Consider the following 23,167-nt stretch of genomic DNA (forward strand, 5'->3'; position numbering starts at 1 on the left):
TGAGGTGTGACCTGATGCCATTTAGTGCATTACCATAAATACAAACTTAGCGATAATACTGTATAGAACGGCAGCCAAAAATAACATCATCTTCGCATTTCCTGACAACCCACGTTATTGGTGTCTGGAACTTTGGCAAAGTCAGAGGTAGTCCTCATTGGCACAGTAGCTGCTGATTCATTAAACACTTAGCCTGTGACAATTCCAAAGAATTTGCTCTATAGCTTAGCAGTGATGCACTGATTATTTGGTTATTCTGTCAGAGTAATGCATCTGTTTGAAATCATATTTTTTGTTCAACACTAGCATTTGATTTAAATAAAACAAAGATGTCCTCTCTTCAAAGCAAGTATTTATATAGTGCTATATCAGATTGAAACTTTATGTGTACCTACTGATACTCAGCCATGCCTCAGTGCAGAATAGGAATAGCATTATCTGTCCTGCATAATAATAAGTATTGCCAAAGGAAAGTTTTTACCCATCATAAATAAATAAGCTCAAATCTCAAAACCCACCCCTAATTAGGTATGTATACAGTATGACAGTTTAATTCATTATGTTTTTGCAGCAATGTACTTCATTGCAATAGCAATTAGCAACAGAAGTAGCAGGGAAGGGAGTACTGACTCTCATCATTGTTAACCCAGGTTCCTTGAATAAATTCTTGCTAGCATTTATAATACTACAGGGCTTTTTATTCAAATAGTATCTGTATTTGAATTTTGTAAATGTGTGCATGTTAGAGGAAGAGAGAAAAAAAGATAAATGTTCCCTTCATTTTCCTTCCTACCTCACCTCCAGTGGGGAGGCAATAGCTGCAGAGAACAGACTGGCTGTTCTGTCATCACTGGTAGATCAGTGTCCTCTTGTCACTTTTCCAGTAACTCCAGGTCAGGAGCCCAGCATGGGAGTAAGGCTGACAGATGATACCTTGTCTTTTCTTACAGTCTTCTGGTCAGATAGCTGCTTTCCTAATCTGAAATACTTCTCAGCTGTGAGTGCTGCCTCCATTTCTTTCCTCTTGGCTGCTCCCCCAAAGCAGGTGAAAAAAAACAAACCAGCAAGTTTATGTAAGGCAGATAGGTAAAATTGACTGGTATTCTTCTTTCTCAGCCCGTATTGTAGATAATGTTATTACTATTGTCATGCCTGTTACTATGGATATCAGAATATGATATCCTGCCATCAGTGTCTCTACTTGTGTCACCTTACAGCTAGTCTACAGCAGTTATAAAAAACATGGAGCTGATAATATGTAGAAGGCTTTTAGTTACTGCAGAATAATGCATCTCTTCAGCTGCTACTTGAGGGCATCAGATTTATTTCTCTGTAGTGGCTTTGATGGGTGGTCTTTTTCCTTATTATTACAGCACTTTTAGTTTAGCCCTGGTGTCTTATTAATCATCTCCTGGCCTAGGTTGAAGACTGTGTTAGATTCAGGCTTGAACTCCCTGCAGCTTTGGTTCCCATTCAGTCTTCTACCTCTTGGATAGTAACTTGGCTGTGAAATAATGCAGTTGTGAGCATAGAAATTAAAGTTAAGCCTGATTTTTAGAGAGGGAACAGTGTGTTGCCTGCGATCTATTGTCACTCAGAGACTAGAGAAGAGGGAGATCATTGATAAGTTGCAGTCACACTTAGAAAAACTGATCTAGCACTGGTCTGAACTCTCCTGAGCATTAAGGGGTTTTGCACAGTCTATCGTGTTCTGCTTGGCATGCAAATTATTTTGTGTTCTGGAGTATAAATATTAAATACCATATACATTTAAAAATAAAACCCACCAAAACTAAAAACCTAACCTAAGCAATACTAGAAAGCATCTTCTTACAAAACAAGACTCTACATGGAAGAGACAATTTGAAATTATTATTCACACTGTTTGATGTAGAGGGTACTCAAGACTTCAGCAAGGAGTTTACTTCAACAGTTTACATACAGTTTGTTTAGTTGCTCCATAAATATTAACATTTTTGACCCTTTAAACAGATGCTATAGCACCTTTTTATACAGTTGCAGAACATGTTTATAGTGAAGTATTAGTTTCAAGTGACCTGCTTTGGGTTGCTGCTCAGAATTTGAGAATTAATTATACAGTTCACTTGACCTTGACTGTGAGCTCCAGCTGGTAAACTCTTTTATGGATAGTCATATCATTTTATTTATTTGTTTCATTTCTGCAGGGCACTTGCTTGGGCTTTCCCATGATGACTCCAAATTTTGTGAGGAGAACTTTGGCTCCATGGAAGATAAGCGTCTGATGTCCTCCATTCTGACTAGCATCGATGCCTCAAAACCCTGGTCCAAATGCACTTCAGCAACTATAACAGAGTTTTTTGATGATGGTCATGGTATGTATTATCACACTGTGTGTCAACTACATGTTATTTTTTATTGTGTACTATTTTTTTAATAAGAAAATTGTTCATCCCTTGCTCATCCTCAGGACTGTCTTGGAAGTGCTTGCAAAACAAGGCAAAGGTCTAAAAGGCTGGCAGAGTCTCACCCTCCCTTTGCATGGTTCAAGTGCAAGAGAAAAGAAAGAGTTGGTGGAATGTGTGTTGGCAATTATTTGGTTTGGAACATGGAGAAGTTTTTTTAAAAGTATGAAATTAGTTTTGTCATCCCAGATGCCACAGATATGAGCTCAGAGAGTATTTTAAACAGAGGATACAAGCTTTTTCCTCACAGAAATTAAATTGGGGGATATGGTCTACTTAGTGTTAGACTACAGATATGAGCAGAGTATATGTGTTCTTGTTGTTATTACGGACATATATTACATTTATAATGCCACTATATTTATTATATTTCTATAGAAGGGCTGTAAGCAAGAATTAAGACTCCTCCGTGCTGTATATGGTAAAAGATTACTTCTGCTCCAGGAGCTTACCTTCCAAGTCATGTAACTAATATTTGTTAAATATGTCATTTACCTTTTAGAGAGTAAGTGCAAAATTTTCATTTTCAAAAGGTAGTAATAGAAAGCATAATATTCACTTTTTAATGATTTTTAGTCTTCATTGTGCTCCCAAAGCAACTGCAGTTCTTAAACAAACCATTCAAATTCCAAAATGCTGAGATAAAAATGACATAATTGAGTGAATGGATCAAGTTGTTATAGTAACCAAAATGCTTATGGATAAAAAGTATGGTATGTCTGGTGAATGTAAACGTTTTCTTGCTTTTAAGCATTTTGTCGCCTCATTTCAGTGCTCTCTGAAATATTTTCTCCCATTTTCCTCTCTTGGAGAATGACTTCATTTTTTCTCACAATTTTATTAGGTCCATTAATCTGTACTGTCCTGGTTTATGGTCCATATTGCTTTGGCATTGACTTAATGTTACCAAGTCAGTTTTCACATATGAAGAGAACTTTCCCTTTGGAGGTTAGTTACTGAGGTACAGCTCAGTTCACTGGGGTAAAAAAAAAGGGACCTCCCTCGCCATCCCTTTTAGCACAAAGGACTCTGAACTGTATTTCCTCTTCTGTTCCTCTCCTGCTGCAGGTGAGCAGAAAGGTAATTCTCATATTTTTGCTTTTTTATGTGACCTGATTCTTCTCTTTACTATGCATCCAGCTAGTTACTTTCTCCAACAAACAAGAAAACAGAGAGCATTTTTCCCACCACCTCACCTTTGGCTTGTTTGTCGCTGGGTGGATGCTTTTAATTTGGACCCTTGTCCATGAGCTGGAGCCAGCCTCAGTGTGAAGGGAGGGTAGAGGGGGCTGTAACAATCAGTCCTACACATCTCTGCCAGTTTTTTTTCAGTAAATGTAGATAGGAGCTTCACATCTTTCAAAGCTGCATTATGGTGTCCTTGTTCATCATGAGTGCTGACTTCCTCCTGCACGAGAAGTTAGACAGTACTCAGCTGCTGACACTTCACAAAGTCACATATTCTTTGCTGCGTGTAAAGGGTTTAGGATCTGTCAGTCTCTTAACGGATGGGTTAGGGTACATTGCCCTTTCTAATACTCATGAGTAGTTTGCACTCAGGCATGTCGTCTGAAAGACTTTTTATTAGACATTATTATAAAGACATTATTATTATTCCCTTATCATATATTATTATACTATGAAATAATTCATAGAACCCCTTGTCAAATAGAGGTCCATAGTCCTCTGAGAATTAATTTTATTACTGATGCTATTGGTATGATTTCAAGTATACAGCAGTCATGGAATCTCTTCACTTGATGAATCAAGGTTTCAGGGACCTTATCGAATTAATAGTCTTCCTTTTCTGTTGAACTTTATAATATTTCAAGTATTATTTTAAATCAAAGATTTGTCTTAACAGAATACAGACACTATCTGTGAAGTAAAAATGGTAATCAGTGATTTAAATTCCAGTTTCTTCAAATTATTGTGCTGAAAAGACATACGTTATTTTAGGAAGGGAATTTCTGGTTTTATTTTCTTCTTCCAGCCAGTGAATGAGCCATAGCTCCATAATTCCCAGTTGTAGTGTACGCTGAGCGTACCAGAAACCACAGGATCCTAGCAGAGCGTGACGCTGCCTTTCAGACTGCTTTGACCTGAGAAAAAAAATGTGCAAAAGTGCTGTATTTACACGTTTCTTTCAGAATAAGGAATGTCTCTGCTTTTTCGGTTGCTCATCTTTTTCCTCAGCTGAGGCAGGTGTACTGTCATACAGTTGCAGTGTCTTCCTTCCCTTTTTGTTTTCAAGAAGGAGCTCCCCTGAAGTCTTCTCATAGAAAGAAGAAAATCCTATCTCTCAAGTGCCACTAGGTAGAGGGAAAAAAAACCTTAACCATTCAGGTGTAATTTTGATGAGGACTGCAGGCACAGTGTAGGTAAGGAAGGCAGAAAAAAAGCAGTTGCAACAAAAGGATACCAGGCTTTCTTTTAGGATGTTTGTGAGTGAATTTTGCATAGTCACGGGAACCTTATGTGGGAAATCCTGAACAAGAGAAGACTCCCATTCTTTGGTAGGCAGAGTAAGCAGTTTGCACTGGGCTTTTGGTCTGAATTGGCATGATCTTTTGAACTATGTGCCATGACAAACAGGGCATGGCAGCATTTGTGTGAGGAAATAAAGTGCTTTATCTGCTCCTCCTTCTGGGTAAGCATACTGAAATGTGGATGAAGTCCAGAAGTTTGGATCTGTGAGCAGTATTCCATTACAAAAAAACAGTCAATGTCTTATCAAAGCCTTGAATAAGTTTCCCAGATAGATTTTTCACTGCGTACTGTTGTAGCAGAAAATATTCTTGACTCTCAAATTCCTTAACATCACTTTATCAAGTACTGATGTTCCAATTTTTTATATTTGGAATGCTGGGGAGTGGACTCATCTTATAGAATGTATTTACTGTGTATATAGTTACTCCTAAACTAGGTATGTAAGTTCCCACCTTAGTGTGGAGGGATCTGATCAATGGCATCAGTGGTTTGACTGATCTCATCAGCTGCATTAGTGGTGCATAACTAGTGGTGTATAACTGACACCATAAACTAGTTTGCCTGAGTAGTGAAACATTTGACAGCTGGTTAAGTTGCACGCACCAGCATTACATACAGTTAAAGTCAGCTAAATAAATCCCAATATAAATGTGTAGTCCAAGGTCAACCAGGGGATCTGGGGATAATCAAGGTGCCTGATTCCCTGTCTCCTGAGACTCACTTTGAGAACTATAAACATTGCTATCATGATATCACAATTTGTTTTACACTCATGAGAAGATCCCAGGCAGCAGTTTGACATTTAAGGAGAAAAGGCTCAGATAGTGTCCAGAAGACAGTTACATTTATTTCCATTTGCTTTTAGCCAGTCCTCTCCTAAGGTACTAATTGCCTTTATTATCATGCCCCCCACTGTGCTGTGGTACGATTGTTGTGATTTATTGTGTTTATTCAGAGTGCTCAGTGCTCTGTGCAACCTCTGTGCAAGGACTATTTCTATGTTAATCAATTTATATCTTGGTTATCTGCTTTGCACAGATCTTAGGCTGCCTTTTTCCTCCCCCCCAGGATACATTGTACACAACATTGAGGAGAGATAAAGAGATGGCTTAATTAACACTGTCATCAGCCAACAATGTTGCTCAATTGCAGGGCACACAGATGTTCTTTCATACTCAGGACAAAAAATGGGAATAGTAGTCTATACGTGTTCTGCATGCTGCAGTCTAACATGGTGAATTGAAGCCCTTTCTGCCCTCTCAACCTGAGGGGGGGGCAGGGTAAACCATTCTCCAACTTCTTAACTGTGTCTTTTCTTACCATTACAAGTAGGAGGTTGGACAAGTTGGTGGTAAAAACACCTTCACTTCATTGCAAACTGTATAAACATAGACACTGCTTCTATCTATAATGTATAAATGTAAAGACCTGTTTGGCAGGGTTTTTTTCCCTGCGGGGAATCCTTAAGGACTGTTGTCATCTTCAGTTTTGAATTTATCATGTGAGTTCAGCTGGAACTTGGTAGAAATTGCACGTTTCCTCAGAGCAGTATTGGTTGGTTAAGGAGAAGTTTGGATCTCATTCCCTTATGTTCTGTTTGTTATTCACATGTGAAAGGCATTCAAATGGCTGTTAACTAAAACAACTGACAGATCAAGTATGTGTAAGGATATGACTCTTTTTTTCTTTCTTTTCTAAACGTATATGTCTAGTCCTGTCAGTTGTGGTAGACCTCAGTGATGGGCAGCCGTGCTGTCATGGTGAAATTAGGTGTTATTACAATGTTTCAAAATACCAAAAAACAGTTCTGGTTGGGAGTTTGGCAAACTGCAGTATATATACAATAGTAGTGCACACTGCTAAATGGTACATCCTAGTGTTTTCCGTAATGCTGTACTAACTTTCTCCCTCATCACAAGATATATGAAGTTGGACTTCCACTGTTACTTACTTTTCCAAAGTGTATTTTTGACAGCAACTTTTGCTAATTAAGTCCTTTTTAGAAACTCCAGAAAGAAAATCTGTGTTTCCTCACTCCTCACTATGTCTCTAATACTTGCGCTACAACATAATTTGAACGCTAAGGTACTTTTAATTATCTTTATCTCATGGCACTCAGCTTATCAGTTAGCATAGGCACACCTTGTCTGCATTAAAAAATCATCATAATCCAAATTAAAGGTAAGGTTAGTGTAAATCAGGGTCAGCAAGGGACAAATTAAACAGGTTTAGCAGAACAGAGAGTTTTTTGGTAGTAAGTGTTGATGAAGAAAGAATTTTTGACTGATTTGGCTAATTGGCCTTAGTCTTTAGAGCTGAAAAAGAGCAATTGCAGTGTATTCTAGAGGGGAAAAACCCAAGCCATTGAGAGGTGAGGCATTTTATTTGTTTAAATTCACTTACATAGCTTGATATTCTATTCCTTTTCCTGTAAATACTGTGGGGCTTATGGCCTTTCTTTCACCCTTGATCTAACTGAAAAATACTGGTGTAGATTCCAAAGTGAGGTAAATTGTGGTAAGTCATTTTGGCCAAGGATAAGTGAAGCTTGTCCAGACCACATATCCCTTTCATGAAGTGTAGAAGAGGTTACACTGAATAAATAGTTCAACATGTTAATAAGTGAGCTTTTCAACAGAAAAAGAAAAAACAATAAAAATCTGTTGGTGATCATCTAGAGCACAAATGTAAATTTTCATTTTTAGAATGTGCCAGACAAATCTTGACCTCTGCAATACCTCAAAACAAGTATACAATTCTTTGTTTATTTTATTTTTTCTTCTTTTTTCTCTTTTTTATGTATTTTTGTATAAAATGGATAGTCTTCTTCAACCCTAATCACAGAAGCAATCAAGTACCATTCCTTACAAGAACAGCCCAGTCCAGATTTACCACCAACATTAGTTTTGATACACAGCTTATATTTTTCCTTTGATCCATTTGAAGTCCTTTCCTTCCCTTCCCTTTCCTTTTCCTCCTTTCCTGCTCTCCTTTTTCCTTTGCTTTGTTTTTCATTAGTTTGCTTTGCTTTGATTTTTTTTAAACTGTCTAGTACCTCATTGGCCATTGTCTACAGGTCTATTTTTTGTGATTTTTCTGACATCCATTTAGAAGCTTTACCATTTCTAACGTTCTCTCTCAAAATTCAAATTACAGCTTTACTTACTTTGCCCTGAGTCTTGATCATTCTTTAAATCGCAAACAGATAAATAGAATGGAATGTGTTCAGAGTCAACTGAAATAAAGGAAACCAGAATGAAAAGCCAAAGGAACCTGAATAATTCTCATTTACACCCTCAGACTAGAAATAGGCAGCCCCACACCTGGTGTACTGCTGGGTGACACCACAGTTGCAATAGCATGACTAGGAAATGAGTAATGATATGTTGGTTTGCTCTTTTAGGTAACTGTTTGCTGGACCAGCCAAGAAAGCACATTGTGGGCCCTGAGGAGCTGCCAGGACAAACCTATGATGCCATTCGTCAGTGCAAACTGGCGTTTGGACCCGAATACACAGTGTGTCCCGGTATGGATGTCTGCTCTCGCCTCTGGTGTGCAGTTGTGCGCCAGGGTCAGATGGTTTGTCTGACCAAGAAGCTGCCTGCTGTGGAGGGAACACCATGTGGCAAAGGGAGGATCTGCCTACAGGGAAAATGTGTTGACAAAACCAAGAAGAAATACTACTCAGTAAGTTACCAGCTGTGACCCTAGGGAATTTTATAAGGCATAATCCTCAAAGGCGCTGATTTTTGTGGGAGTGAAAAGGACTTTATGGAAGTCAGATTGAAAGCTGTCTTATTTTTTTGCATGTAATTGGAGTGGTATTGGTGAGAAATACAGGAAATACACTGCATGTTTTCTTCTTGAAGTCTGAAAGCCTTCATTCCTGGAAAACTGGGTGAATCCCTTCAGAGTAGAGGATTTGCCCGTTCAATAAGTCAAGTCTCAGGACATACAGAAAAATTGTCAAGGACCTTTTCTTAGCTTCCTGCCTTCTTGGCAACAGAACATAAGATTAATCTATAAATTCAATTTACAGCCCTTATCTGGAAGCCCTCAGGGCCCTAAACTACTGAAGAGAAAGGTGGATGAGATTCATTTAGAATGTAATTTCTGGAGCAGAAAAGTTTGTACCTCCAGTGACAGAGTTCTGTAAACTGTTCATATCAAGCTATAGCCCTTACAACACCCTTTTTTATGGAATTATATACTTCTACCTGGTGTTGCAATACTCTTTCTAGATAGCCAGTTTTTTAGCAGAGTTGCAAACAATATTTGACAACTCCATCTCTTGCCAGTAATGCAGAGTAATACCTACACATCCCAATAATTGCATTTAATTAATCATAGATTAGCCTTATGAACACATTCTGCAAGTGGAATCATTTGGAGATAGTTTAAGGGGCCCTACTGGTAGGAAGAGAAAAAAAAATAAGAGAGCAGCACATGAGACTGGGTGCTATTTCTGGTGCATGTGTGTCTTCCATGAAACATTCTGAAGGTGACTGTGCAGAGCAAAACCTAGTTTTGCATTTGCATACATAGTGCCAAATGAGATGTCTTCGATTTGCAGCTAAAAGACAGAAATTTGCTCTGCTGGGAGAAAGAAGGCTCCTAAGATGTCTTAAGTCTGATTAAAATGATCAAGGGATTGCCTTCAATTCAGGAAACATTAGCAGTGACTTTGAGATGTAGCACCTTTATTCACACTTGGATGATATCCTTACCTCCCACTGTTCCACATGTTTCAGGCTTCAAGCCATGGTAACTGGGGGTCCTGGGGACCTTGGGGACAGTGTTCTCGTACCTGTGGTGGAGGAGTTCAGTTTGCTTATCGTCACTGCAATAACCCAGCTCCTAGAAACAACGGCCGGTACTGCACTGGCAAGAGGGCCATCTACAGATCCTGCAACGTCACACCCTGCCCAGCAAATGGTAAGTGCCTTCATGCCAAAGTGTCTTCATTTCCCAGCTTCTGTGCTCATACATAGTAAATGTTGAACGTCTGCTGCGAAAGAAAACGACAAAGGTCCATTGTAGTTTCTCCAAAATATATTTACCAAGGCAACACATTCATCATTAATACAATACTGTAATTCTTCCCCCATCCCCACCCTGGCGCCATACAGAAAGAACACTTGAGTGAAAGAAATTTCAGTCCTGGAAAATGAACTGTAATGAAAACTTTAGTTCTTTAATGCTTATTAAGTCATGGGAAGATTTCCAAGCTAAAACAGTTGAAGAATTTGAAGGCCTTTTCTAAGTAAAGAGATGAAGTGATGTAACTTAAAAATCATGTGAAAATGAAATTGGAATAATAGATGGGCATAATGATATTTGCAATGTGGTCTGAAATAGTCACTAATGATGTGAATAATTCTACAGCTAAATCTTTTCGACAAGAGCAGTGTGAAGCAAGGAATGGCTATCAGTCTGATGCAAAGGGAGTCAAGACGTTTGTTGAATGGGTCCCCAAGTACGCTGGAGTACTTCCCGGAGACGTCTGCAAGCTCACCTGCCGAGCCAAGGGAACTGGATATTATGTGGTATTTTCTCAGAAGGTAATGGCATCTCCAGTCATGATTTCATGCTCCAGTTTAGAAGTATCCTGTGTCTTAAAAATTTTTCCCTACAACAAGGGAAAAGAAGTTAATCATATGATTCAAAGATACAACTGTGTGATTAGATGTAATAGTTTGATCCACTGGTTATACATTAGGACCAGAACTGGCCTCTAAGATGAGGTAAGTTTTTCCACTTCTTAGTATGTGGATACATGAAAAATATGGGCGTTTTTGTGCGCTCTACAGTAGTTTGTTTTCAGTAGTGGATAAAGAGGTTTCTGCCTGGAGAGTCATCTGTCATTATGGGATTTTCTGGGGGAGAAAGAGTACTAATAGTAAAACACTAAGTTTTACCCTGAATTATGTTAAGAGAGTTCAAAGTAACTCTACAGAGCCAATTAATATAGAATAATTATCCAATTAATGTAGATGTGAACTTGTGGTCAGTTTGTTATTTTGAACTGAAATGTCTCCCACACTTGCAGTTTTCTGCCTCTAAATATTATGACAGTAACATTTAGATGTAGATAGCCCAAATGCAAGGCTATCTATAAGTACTGTTATTGTTATTATTAATAAGCTGTGAGATCATCATGAAAGCCAAGGTCATATTAGCATCGTACAGTGGAGTTATCTGTCATTGCTTTCAGCCCTTTGCTAAATTTTATCTGCTTTTGTGCTGGGGATGTTAGAGAAACTCAGTCTGGACTGTCAGGATGGGCACTCTGTTCTGAGTAGGTGACAGAAATAAGTAAGTGGGTCTTGCCAGTCAGATTCACAAAAGCAAATCTTTTCCATGGTAGTTTTAACTAGCTGTCATTTGATTGCCTAGGTAACTGATGGTACTGAATGTCGACCATACAGTAATTCAATCTGTGTCCGGGGAAAATGCATCCGAACTGGTTGCGATGGCATCATCGGTTCAAAGCTCCAGTACGACAAATGTGGTGTGTGTGGTGGAGACAATTCCAGCTGCACAAAAATCATGGGAACCTTTACCAAAAAGAGGTATTGATCTTGAGTGTTAGTAAATGTATTTTGTTGTGCAAATAGTAACTATGCTATGTATTTCTTTCTACCTCTAAATGCAATTTACTTTCATATGAAGATTAAGCAAAACCAGTACCTTGCCTGTGCTTTATTGCACTTTCCAGATATTTACAGGTGGCATCTTAACATTACCCTGAAAGTGGCAAATAATCACTGGCAAAACACTGTACCCAGTTCATTTCCGGCACAAAGTGCCAATGGTAGAGGTGAGCACCCCATTAATAGGAAGTTTGTGTGGAATAAGACATGGTAATCTCACTGCATTAGATGGCTTGTGAATCAGGAAGTTGGGGTCAGAATAATCTGGGTATCTCTGAAACTCTTCATTTCCCATATGATTCTGGGTTACGAAGTGTCATGGTTTAAGCCCAGCCGTAACTCAGAGCCACGCAGCCGCTCTCTCACTCCCCGCCTTTTTCCCCCCCCACTTCCAGAGGGATGGGGAGGAGAATCAAAAAAACGTAACTCCCAAGGGTTGAGATAAGAGCAGTCCAGTAACTAAGGTATAACACAAACCACTGCTGCTAAGACCAATAGTAATAATGATAAGCGAAATAACAAGGGAAGAGAATACAACCGCTCACCACCCGTTGACCAATACCCAGCCCAACCCCAGCAGTGGTGTAACCCTTCTGGGTAACTGCCCCCAGTTTACATCCTGGGCATGATGTGCTGTGGTATGGAATACCTCTTTGGTTAGTTTGGGTCAGGTGTCTTGTTTCTGCTTCCTCCCAGCTTCCCCTCCTCCCTGGCAGAACGTGAGACTCAGAAAGTCCTTGGTCAGAGTAAACATTACTGAGTAGCAACTAAAAACATTGGTGTTATCAGTGCTGTTCCCAGGCTGAAAGTCAAAACCACAACACTGCACCAGCTACTGAGAAGGAGAAAAAATGACTGCTACTTCTGAACCCAGGACATCAAGTTACATGCTGAGAACGTGTTTCATCTCCTCTAACCATGAATGACAATGAGAATATCCTACCTGATTCAGTGTCATGATTTCCTTGTATAGCTAGTGGAGAGGAGCAGAAGCATTAGGGCACAGCTGTTCCTTAAACGCTGAGAAGCTGAGAGGAATTATACCCTAAAAATACCTTTTCATACTGCTAAGTATATATGGAGCTTAGATGACTAGATCAAATGTGAGAAGCAAACAGGCTCAAGCGCGGTACTTGCTCTATCCCTTCATGTCCATTGGGATATCAATCTCCAGATACAGTTCCGTTTAAGCCAAAATGTTTATAGCAGTTATCCATAAGACACTGTCCTGTCAGAGTTTAGCTTTTAACTGTAAGAAAGCTTAATAAAAGTAAAAGAAAAGGAACTGCCCCTATGGTTTTCCGTGACCACATTAAGGGCAGCAGGAAGCTTTGTACTGAGATACCAGTGTCAAGGAAGTCTGCTTTCCCTCTGAACTCTTGTTTCCCTCCCTCTTCAAGTCTTAAGATGCATAGAAAAATAGGATTTTTAATTATCATTTATATAGGTTCCAAGGTCTCAAAGGACTGCTGTAGTGATCTACTCTTAGAAACTTGTACTTAACAATTTCTACTCAACATCTGGGACGGCATTAGTGTGAAGTCTTGTATGATGTTCATAAACTTGATTTTGGTTTGTATCTTCCAAATTCTTACACGGCATATCAAAAGCTATGAAAAGTTGAAATCTGACCCCAGAAATTGCTTTTTATTTCTATACCTTTTGAAATACTGATTAATAACTGTCAAAAATGACTTTGAAAGTCAATTTAATCTAAAATAAACATACCTAACCTTCCTCCTGGTAAACCAATGATTACTCACCTAAGAATGCCAAAACACCTCTGCCAAAAAGAATAACTTTCCATCCAAATTTGTAATTATATAAACCAAATCTTTTCCATTTTGTAAATATTGAAATATCTGGGATGTATAAATGAAGAAGACAGTCTGAAATATATTTCATGGGATTCAGTAATGATTCATCTGCTGGAATCCAACCTCCAGTAAAAATGTTAAATGGACTCCATGAATTTCAGTGAGGCCAGATTTGTAGCATAGATATACCTGGAGAAATTATATTATAATTATTCCTATGAAATTACCATCTTACTCCTCAAATTATGCCATTAACTGAGAGTGGTCAGAGAGTAAAATATTGATTCAATCTCAATGCATTAAAGAAGTTGCCCCACTTAGAAAGCAATAGTCAACCTGTAAGTGTCAAGTATGTTCTTACTTGACCTTGATTGAATTTCGGAATAACAAGAATTTAGTTTTTGGAAATACTGTTTGAGACAATTCCCTTATGTGAGTATGGAAGTGTTTAAGGCCAGGCTGGATGGGGCTTTTGAGCCTGGCCTAGTGGAAGGTGTCCCTGCATATGGTAGGGAGGTTGGAGCTGCATGGTCTTTAAAGTCCCTTCCAACCCAAACCATTCTGTGATTCTGTGATTTTCTGAGCAAGTGACTTTAAAATGAAACCCTTTAAAATAAAACCCTCATTAAAATAGTGAAATCTTAATTGTCTGTAAGCTGTTTTTACATATGAAAGGGCAGTAGCTGTTGTAAAATTCTCTTTTCTCCACTAAAAAGTAGCAGTTCCTGCATTTCTGTCTATTATAAACCAAACTATAGCATTCTGTACATTCAGTGTAGAGGGAAACTATTAAATGTACAAGGGGAAACTAGTATTTCCCATTGCAGGCAATTGTCATAACAATATTTGTACTTTTTTTCTTTTAAAGCAACCAAAGCATAATCTTCTGGAAAACTGCTTCCTAAGAACTTTTTTTAAAAGGTTGTAAAGCCAAATTGACAGAAGTTGGAAAAGTGATAATTAAAGCTGTATGTGTTTCTTTGTGCACATGGAGTGTTACAGTTCTTTGTGCAGATTACTTGAATTCTACATCACTGCTTTTAGTTTTTGAACAAATGTAACTTTGTAACTTTAATATATGTTTAAACAGTTATCTTGGCAACTGTTATGAAAAAATATTAGCAGAAGGCTGTAGACCAGGGTATCCCCAGCCTTTTCTTTTTTACATCATATTCTTTCAGCTGTATGGAGGTGCTAAATCAGTGGAGTTTTAGTCATTGTCCCATAGCTGCTGGAAACAGCGGGGGAATAGCACAAGTGTTTAATCTGTGCAGTCTTTACTTGTGCAGCCAAAAATTCTCAAAATTAGCAGTCTGTTCTTTAAACATTCCCAAAGGAGCCCCCTTCACTTTTATATCATTTTAGTATACTTTATCATTCCTTTTTTCTTACAAGTTTCAGCACTAAACTTTTCAGATTTGAAATACTTGCAAAATGGTTTTGTCACAGGTTTAGAATTGATAATACATGTCTCCGAAGTCCGTCTGGTAGCTTATGGCTATGTATAGTCTTTAGATTTTTTCTGTATAGCAGTAAAGTTAAATAATATACTTGAGATAGTGTTAAGTTCCAGCACATTGAAGATTTTGATTGCTTGTCACTTTTGGTAGAGTAGTTAAGTATCTTTTTGCAAATCTGTATTAAGGTTCTCCATGAGTAGCAACAGAGAGAACTCTGTGATGGTACAAATAAACCATTTGGGTGCACCTCATATTAGACACGTGACGATCAGTACTTGGCTTTATGTATTTCAAAGTAAACAAATTTTTTCTCGCTGATCAAGATTATTTTTGAAAGTTCCCAAGGTACCTCTACCCAGCTGTTACTCTGCTCATACTTTCCTTAATCATCATTATAGCAAAGACAGCAAGAAACAGCTGTAACCAATGCATATCTCATTATCTTTTTCTTGGCAGGAAAAGCATGCATCATATTTCATATCTCCCACCCTTTGCTGAAATATATAAGCTATCTGTTATTTTTCATTCCTGTTGTATCTGACTCAAGTAAAATTGTTGCTAAAGGTTAAGCAATTTGAAAAAAGTGCAGTAGAAATTTCCTTAAGAACATAAAGAGCAATACAATAGACAAACAGTGGAACCTGGTTAAATTAATCTTAAATGAGCCTCAAGCCAGATGGGTTCAGGACTTGAACTAAAATGAAGCAAGATGTGTCATGCCAGTGACTTAATTAGGTGTTGCAGTAAGACTTGAGGCTTATTTCATGATAGCTACTGAATACTCTTTTTTTCCCCTCATTCAGCAAGGGCTACACAGATGTAGTGAAAATCCCGGAAGGGGCTACCCACATCAAAGTTCGGCAGTTCAAGACTAAGGACCAGAGCAGGTTCACTGCCTACCTGGCCCTGAAAAAGAAAAATGGTGAGTACCTTGTCAATGGAAAATACATGATCTCCACTTCAGAAACAATCATTGACATCAACGGGACTGTCATGAACTACAGTGGCTGGAGTCACAAAGATGATTTCTTGCACACAATGGGACACTCTGCAACAAAAGAGATTCTTATCGTGCAGATACTTGCGACTGATCCAACTCAACACGTGGATGTCCGTTACAGTTTCTTCGTGCCAAAGAAGCAAGGGCAAATGACTAATTCTGTCACCAGCAGTGGCAGCAGCAGCAGCAAAGTACCTCCACAGCTCATGCAACCCCGCTGGGTTACGGGGCCGTGGCTTTCTTGTTCTCGAACATGTGACACAGGATGGCACACCAGGACTGTCCAGTGCAAAGATGGGCATGGAAAATTAGCTAAGGGATGTCTTCTCTCCCAGAGACCATCAGCATTTAAACAGTGCTTGTTGAAAAAGTGTTAACCTGTGGTTGTGATCTTCTTTACAAGAGGTTTGATTAAGCCACTGTTGACATATTGGTATTAGGTCTGCCCAGACAGAGAGAAGCAAAGGCTTCAATGTACTCACATGCAGTCTCAAATTATGGGCAGAATCTGCCTATTTGGACCAAATGAAGATGTGCACTGCTTTAAATAATAGTAGGGTTATCTTAATATGTCAAAAAACTAAGTATCAAAGTTGTTACAAGCCCTCTGTGTCTGCAAAAATCCAAAATAAAATAATGCGAAAGAAGAAAAACTAGTGAATGGAGGATCCTGGGATATTTGAAGGTTACAGAATCATCTCCCCTTTTTCACCTACCTCTAATACAGTTTATCGTTAGAAAATGTCACATGTACCCATGATACAACAGTAGCTTATTTTATACTGTTTTGTAAATATCTTTCATTTGGTATGTCACTTTATATCACTTGGTTCTTTTAAAAGATCAAAAGACAATAAGCAAAGTAACTGACCAAAGTATATCTGCAGCCCTTGAGGACTTGGTCCATTCTTCAGAAAGGGCTGCAGATGTTTTACTGGAAAATGGAGAGCTTGCTACTGGTTTTAAAAAGTTACACTTTTTGTTTTTGACAAAAGGAGACACATTTTCATGCTAGGAATTTCCTGGCACCAGATCATTATTCTGTGACAAATACTGTGTTTCCACCAACAAATTCTCAGAAGGAGCACTGCAGCAGCTTGCAGACCAGGGATCCCCACATGTACATTGCTCCTATACCAGCACCATCAGCAACTCCTCACCCTGTGTATGTCAGACACACAGAGGAAGAGGATTTGGCTGCTAGGGGGGATTGTGTACACTTTGCTTGTACACCTTGCACTGGTTCTGGCTGTGTCACTGCTTGGGGTCCTTGTCAATGAACAATAGCTGCTGGTTTCTTCTTTCCATAAAACAAAGGCATACTGTATTTTGTAGAAACTAGTTAGAGAACCAAAAATTACAGGTAAAATAATTAAGTGTCTTCTAACTCAGATATTCTGAGGCTGTGTTCGACTGCTTTCTCTGTTATTTTCACTATGGCTTCCACCTTGAATCTAACAATGTGTAACATACCTACATCTTTTTAAGAGGCTATAAAGGTCAGAAAAAACACAGCAAGCAGTTAATATTTTATCACTGTTTTGTCCATCATGTCTAACTCTGGTATTCATCTTACCAGCACAAGTTTTTAACTATTTGTCTTTTTGATTGTTTTGTGTGTGTTTGGGATTTTTTTAAAGCTATAGAAGGCATTCATGTTTTGTATATCTACCACATTTGAGAGCAAAAGGGGTCACTAGGAAGTCAAACCACATCAGGATGTGGAGGACTTGCCCAATATCAATAAAACTGTTTCCACAGTACAGGCAGTAGCAGGTAATAGTTTTCATTGGCAGTAACTTCTGAATCCCATTATTGTCTTGTAGAAGTTCTGTGACTGAGGATGGGCATTTCACTGTATTCAGGTAGCAGGAGGAGGCCCAGTAGCAATCCTGCTAAAATTAACTTACTTTTCTATCAGCAGGCTTTGAATTAAGCCCTAGAATTATGGTACCAAGACAAGTGCTTCGAATATGCTGATGAAAATAGAATTCCGTCTTTTATTTCTTTGATCATCCGCACAGGATAGTATGAGACTGCAGGAGGATTGTCAGACAAGCCTTACAGCTGTAAGTCACCTGTACTTGAGCACTGAAATACCCCAGGGTCTTCTGAAAATCTCAGTCATGAATTCAGGAGAGAAAACGTTGGCTGCTGTAGCAAGAAGGGCAGGTCTGACTCAGGCTGACACAAACATGTTTTTGTAACAGCGGCATGTTTTTATGAACTCTTAGAAAGCATGTGATGATTTCGAAACATCATTGCTACATCTACAAGTGTGAAACCAGGAGAAGCATTTATTTTTGTACCCTGCTCTAAATAAACAATAATAGGGGCAGGGCCTCTTCCTCTGTCAAAATGAATTACCAACAAACGCTACTAGTCATCTTCAGCTTTCAGAAGTGCTTTGGCCTTCTTTTTAGGAGTAGTCCTATGGAAAACAGTGGATCTTGAGGAAATTTCCCCACTTAATCTCTGATCCCATCCTAAGAACTGAGATCAAGGCTCTACAGAAGTATTTGCAGAGATATGGAAGGATTAAGATTTATGCCTTCTAAACTCCCTTTGAAGTGTCTTGTTTTCCTTTCCAGTAATCTAATTTTTATATCTGTATAACATGTGTTCTAGCACCTCTCAAAAAGGCTTATAACAAATAGAAACCATCATTATAGGAAAAATAAGGACACTTCACATGTCTCGGCATAGACTTAACATTTGTCTCGATGTACAGCTGCAGTATTAAGTGGCATTTGTTTTTCCTGTGTTTTATCATAATGTGCAAGAGACAGAATGTGCAAGCATTTGTGTTTGCATCATAGTAATAATTTATTTGATACTCAACAGGATGAGTAAAGCTTTTGGATGCTATTCAGGCTCCAGAAGAGCAATACCAGATGCGGGTATAAATTTAAAGCTTCCTTAGATCAAGGATATCTTTTTCATAGAAATAGTTTATTTATAAAAAAATAGGTAAGTATGAGAACAAACCACTATAGTGACTTTTCCCTTTTCACCAGCCTAGTAATGAAGCAAATTAACATGAGCAAAAAGCAGCTGCCTTTATATGGTGAGAGGGCAAAGGAGACAGACCAAGGAAGCAAGTTTAAAAGTGTAAGATAAGCTAGGTCAGCCTGCTCTAGTTAGCGCTTGATTTTTAGCTGTTCTTTCTAATCAGACTCCAATTCCAAACCTTGCTTTTGTCGGTCATAGCTATCTCATATAACTGATGATTGGAAAATAGGTGCAAGGTATGTATGTGACTTTGTCATTTCAGGTTCTGTTCTCAGCTAAATTCTTTGTCACTCACACTGTTATGTCACTGTTTACATTACTACCAAGTGTTGCCAAATGCAAAATGCATCTAGAGTATTGAAACCCAGACTACTGTTTTTTTGCATAGAAAGAGATGATCCTCAGTGTTAAATTCACTGCTGACTCTTCGGAACATGTCTCCAGTGCCCTTAGGTTGAATTGGACCTCTAAGCATTAGTGGGTTTTAGAGCATCTGCTTTTTAAATAAGAGATTCACATTAGGGAAAAGCCTATCATTGGTTTGACAAGATGTATACAAGAAATTAAATTTAGCTGCCCTCCTGTGGAAACAGTTTTATCACAAGGGGGAGAGGGAATAATCTTGTGAATTAATCATAAATGTTTAAAAAAAAAAAAAGCAACACAGCACTGAAAAAAAATAAAATAATTTATTGTTTTTACAACTGGTATGTGAATGGATGTAATGAATTTATTTATTCTTATTTAACAAAAATACCAATTTTGCAAATTCTATATTTAAAATGTTTTGCTATTGTCTCTGTCTCTCTCTTTCATGCTCTCTTTTAATTTATGCTTCAAATTTGTGTTGAAAGTACGCCTTGTGAGTTTACATAATATATGGCACTGGTTATTTTTTGTATGTTTTTATTTAGAAAGTTTTCTGCATGGAACAGGAATATATGTGTATACATGTGTGCACACAGTATAGATGTATATTCTTTTTCTGCTACCATCTTTTTCTTAGAGAAGTGATAGATTTGTAATTTTGTGCACCTCAAGCTCAAAGCTCCTTGTTACACTTCACTCAACTAGCAAGTCAAGAGAAAAACCCGTATCAGCTCCTAAAGAAGTCAGACAACAGACTTGCTTCACATAGGCAGATGTAATTCATGCTGCATGCCTCACTGATTTACCACAAAGCTGGTGCTCAATGGAAGCAAGTTCAGGCTTCTAGTAAATTGTAATCCTGTATATGTGAATGAAGTTTATCTGGGTTGTCCGGGTGGCAAATGAGTCTTCTCTCATGCTTCTTATGTTTAAGTGAAAACACTACAGAGAAACTCATGTGTGCCTGTTTAAAAACAGAGCTGAAACAATGTATGATTCGGATTATGAGGACTGAACCATTAAGAAAGCTACTTTTCTGGTCTTTTCACCATTTGTATACATATAGAAATATGTATATATGACTATAAAAAGTCAAAAGCCTAATTTGGAAGGATTTGCAATGTTTAACTTCATTGTATTCCAGCTCTTTGCACCACATCAGGCATAGTTAGATGCAGAAAAGCCAGCAAAACTTGTGTTTTCAGTGTTTCCTTAAAAATAACAGTATGTTTGCTTCCACTTTTCATCCAGTCCAATTACTGCTGAACTCAAGAGAACAGTGTAAGAGAAAAAATGTAAGCAAACCTACAGCTTTTCTATAGTCAATTTATTTAACAAAACAAATTATTACTGTGGCCACTTTGCTGTAAGAGCAGTACTACAGGCGGCAATCTATTTCAAACTGTTGAAAGTTATCTTGCTAATCAGTGCCCACATTCACATCAGTAAAATTCCAGCTCAGCCCCTCTGCTCAGTGTCTGCTGCCATGCGGGTACTACCAAGGCTTTAGATGAATCTGTGATGGCCAGAGGGTGACACTTACCCACTTAAGGCCCACTCCAGAATCCCAGGGGAATGACTATAAGCCTTGGCTTTGATGATCTATAGGGCAGGCTTTAAAGTGGATTTGTAAGGATGGACCATTAATAATTGTGGGTTTTCGGCAATATGTTTAGGCGAGTGTTCCTCCTCATTCTGATGCATACCATGCTGTTCTTTGCCACTGAGAAAGATGGAGTCTATAGCAAGAGCCAAAATTAAATTGTTGGAGTATGGGCTGCAGTTTTCAAAAAAAAAAAAAAAGTTGCTAGTTTGAAGGGGTTTGGTCTTTTTTTTAATGAAGTGATTGGTTTTTATAGGTTGCCAGAATACATCATTGAGTTCACACTTGTCGTTTGTATCATTTTCAAGAGGTTTTTCTATTGTGGGTACACTGGCACTAGGTTGTATCGTACAGCTACTTCAACATACTTGTTCTGAATAAGGTTGTATATGCAGGTATTTCTGATTTGTCGTCTGTACCAGTAAAGATTCTTAATGTAAAATAAATTATTAGGTCCTCACTGGCTCCACAAAATGTAGCTTTGGGGTTTACAAGACATTACTACAAGTGCAAGTTTTCAGTGATAGCAGGGTGTTCCAAACACAAAATTTGGAACACCCCAAACATACTCTTAGTGTTCCAGGTGAGTGGTGTAAGATCTTCTCTTCAGACACACTATACTGAGCATTTTGATACCGTCCAAAAACAAACTCACAATGTCATTTGCCCTGAAAATTGTCTGCAGAGGCTCACGGTCGCTGTAAGGACTCTAAAACCATTTCCACATACATTAACCTTGCCTAGTCCACTTGAAAGACATATGGGCACATGTAGAACTTTACTGTGGCTAAATGCAAATGCCTGGGTTTTGTGTGTCCATGTGTATAGATATATGTATATACACAAATGAGTATTTGGGTCTCCATTACTCTCACTCACAGGGCAAAATAGTTAAACTGGTTTTAGGTATACTTACGTAAATTCAGAGTAACTTCATTACATCATTTGGCTTTGCAGAAGCTGCTTCAGACTTATACCACTTTAAGTGACAGCATAGTTTGTCTTTTAACTTATAGGAACTGGTTTACACAATTAATCATATGAACTGTGAAATTTTCAGATAGTTTATTGTACAAAACATACTCACTGACAGTCAAGCATATATAAATTGTTAAAATCCCATCCAATAGAGGAAATAATATACTGAATTCAAGTATGTTGGAGACAGTGTATACTCCTGTTTAGCAATAAATCCATTTGATTTGTATTCCCAGGTCATCTGCCTAATAACAGATAAGATAAAACAGGAGAGGTACTCTCGGGAAGACTTACAGGAAAGCACACATTTAGTTTAGCTTAGATTATTTCATGCACCTCTTTATTCCGTCTTTTGGTGTCAGTATTTCTGGGAAGTGTCACTTTGTGCATTAGAGATAATTTGGCTGAAGTTCCAGTACCCTTTGAAAAAAACAAGATGTGTCACAAAACTTTTTCATCCTAATACGTGTCTAATGGAAGAGTTAACATCTTTAGAGCACTACTATGTCAGCCCATTTACATTATAAATAATGTTATGCAAAATACAAATTCATTTGAACTGAATTGTACAAGGTCTACACTGTACTATGACACATTGAAGGCCAATATTTTGTTTTGTAAACTACTACATATGTATAATTTACCAGTTGTAATCTTAACACATTTGATTCTGTGATTTCAGTAAAAGTAATAAACTGTATCATAGGTCCAAAATATTTGATCTATATGGTATATTTGAAGGCTACTCTTTGCTGTTCATGCCCTGCTAGAGATAGATGTGCATTAAGATTGAGCTAATTCCTATATTATAGCATAAATATTCTTTCTATATGTAAACACTGTACTCCAGTTGTGATGAAGTGGAATTCTGTCAAAGTGGCTTTTTGAGTCATGAAATGTAACAGGAAAGTACAGAAGGTGGCATTTGGTGCCCTTCCAGAGCCTTTGACAAAGCCTGTAATTCAGAAAGATGGTATATACCTATGATCTCCTGAGCCTCCCCAAGCCCCCATGAAATGCATGGGATCTGTCCAAAAAGCAGCATCCCACAGTTAGTGGATTAGGTACTCAGAATTAGATGCATAATTAGCCATATAAACCAATCTAAGAGTAGCAAAACCCTGCTGGAACAGGTAATGGTGTTGTACAATGCATGCAGAAGTGGTGGCACAGTCTATGTGTCAAAGGAAAGGTAGGAGCAGTGATTATGGGATTGGGCTGGTGTGACACAGTTGTATAAACACTCCAGTTGAAGCATAGCTCTTAAGATGCATTATTAACAAGATTTACTTTTCTAATATAACCATATTATTATGCATTATAATTCAATTTTCATGCTGA

At 38.1% G+C, this 23,167-nt stretch overlaps 1 protein-coding gene across 1 annotated transcript in view; it reads left to right on the forward strand.

The window, feature by feature from the left end:
- Nucleotides 1–22,540, forward strand: part of ADAMTS5 (ADAM metallopeptidase with thrombospondin type 1 motif 5) — a 48,480-nt gene extending 25,940 nt beyond the window's left edge. The window contains exons 3-8 of the mRNA XM_031051293.2: nucleotides 2,187–2,354; nucleotides 8,338–8,621; nucleotides 9,686–9,869; nucleotides 10,320–10,495; nucleotides 11,331–11,506; nucleotides 15,668–22,540. Coding sequence (XP_030907153.2) covers nucleotides 2,187–2,354; nucleotides 8,338–8,621; nucleotides 9,686–9,869; nucleotides 10,320–10,495; nucleotides 11,331–11,506; nucleotides 15,668–16,241 — 1,562 coding nt within the window. The 3' untranslated portion in view covers nucleotides 16,242–22,540. The remainder of the gene's footprint in view (nucleotides 1–2,186; nucleotides 2,355–8,337; nucleotides 8,622–9,685; nucleotides 9,870–10,319; nucleotides 10,496–11,330; nucleotides 11,507–15,667) is intronic.
- The last annotated feature ends 627 nt before the right edge of the window (nucleotides 22,541–23,167 follow it).

The sequence above is a fragment of the Melopsittacus undulatus genome, chromosome 2 (assembly GCF_012275295.1).
Source record: "Melopsittacus undulatus isolate bMelUnd1 chromosome 2, bMelUnd1.mat.Z, whole genome shotgun sequence".
In the NCBI taxonomy this organism is placed as follows: domain Eukaryota; kingdom Metazoa; phylum Chordata; class Aves; order Psittaciformes; family Psittaculidae; genus Melopsittacus; species Melopsittacus undulatus.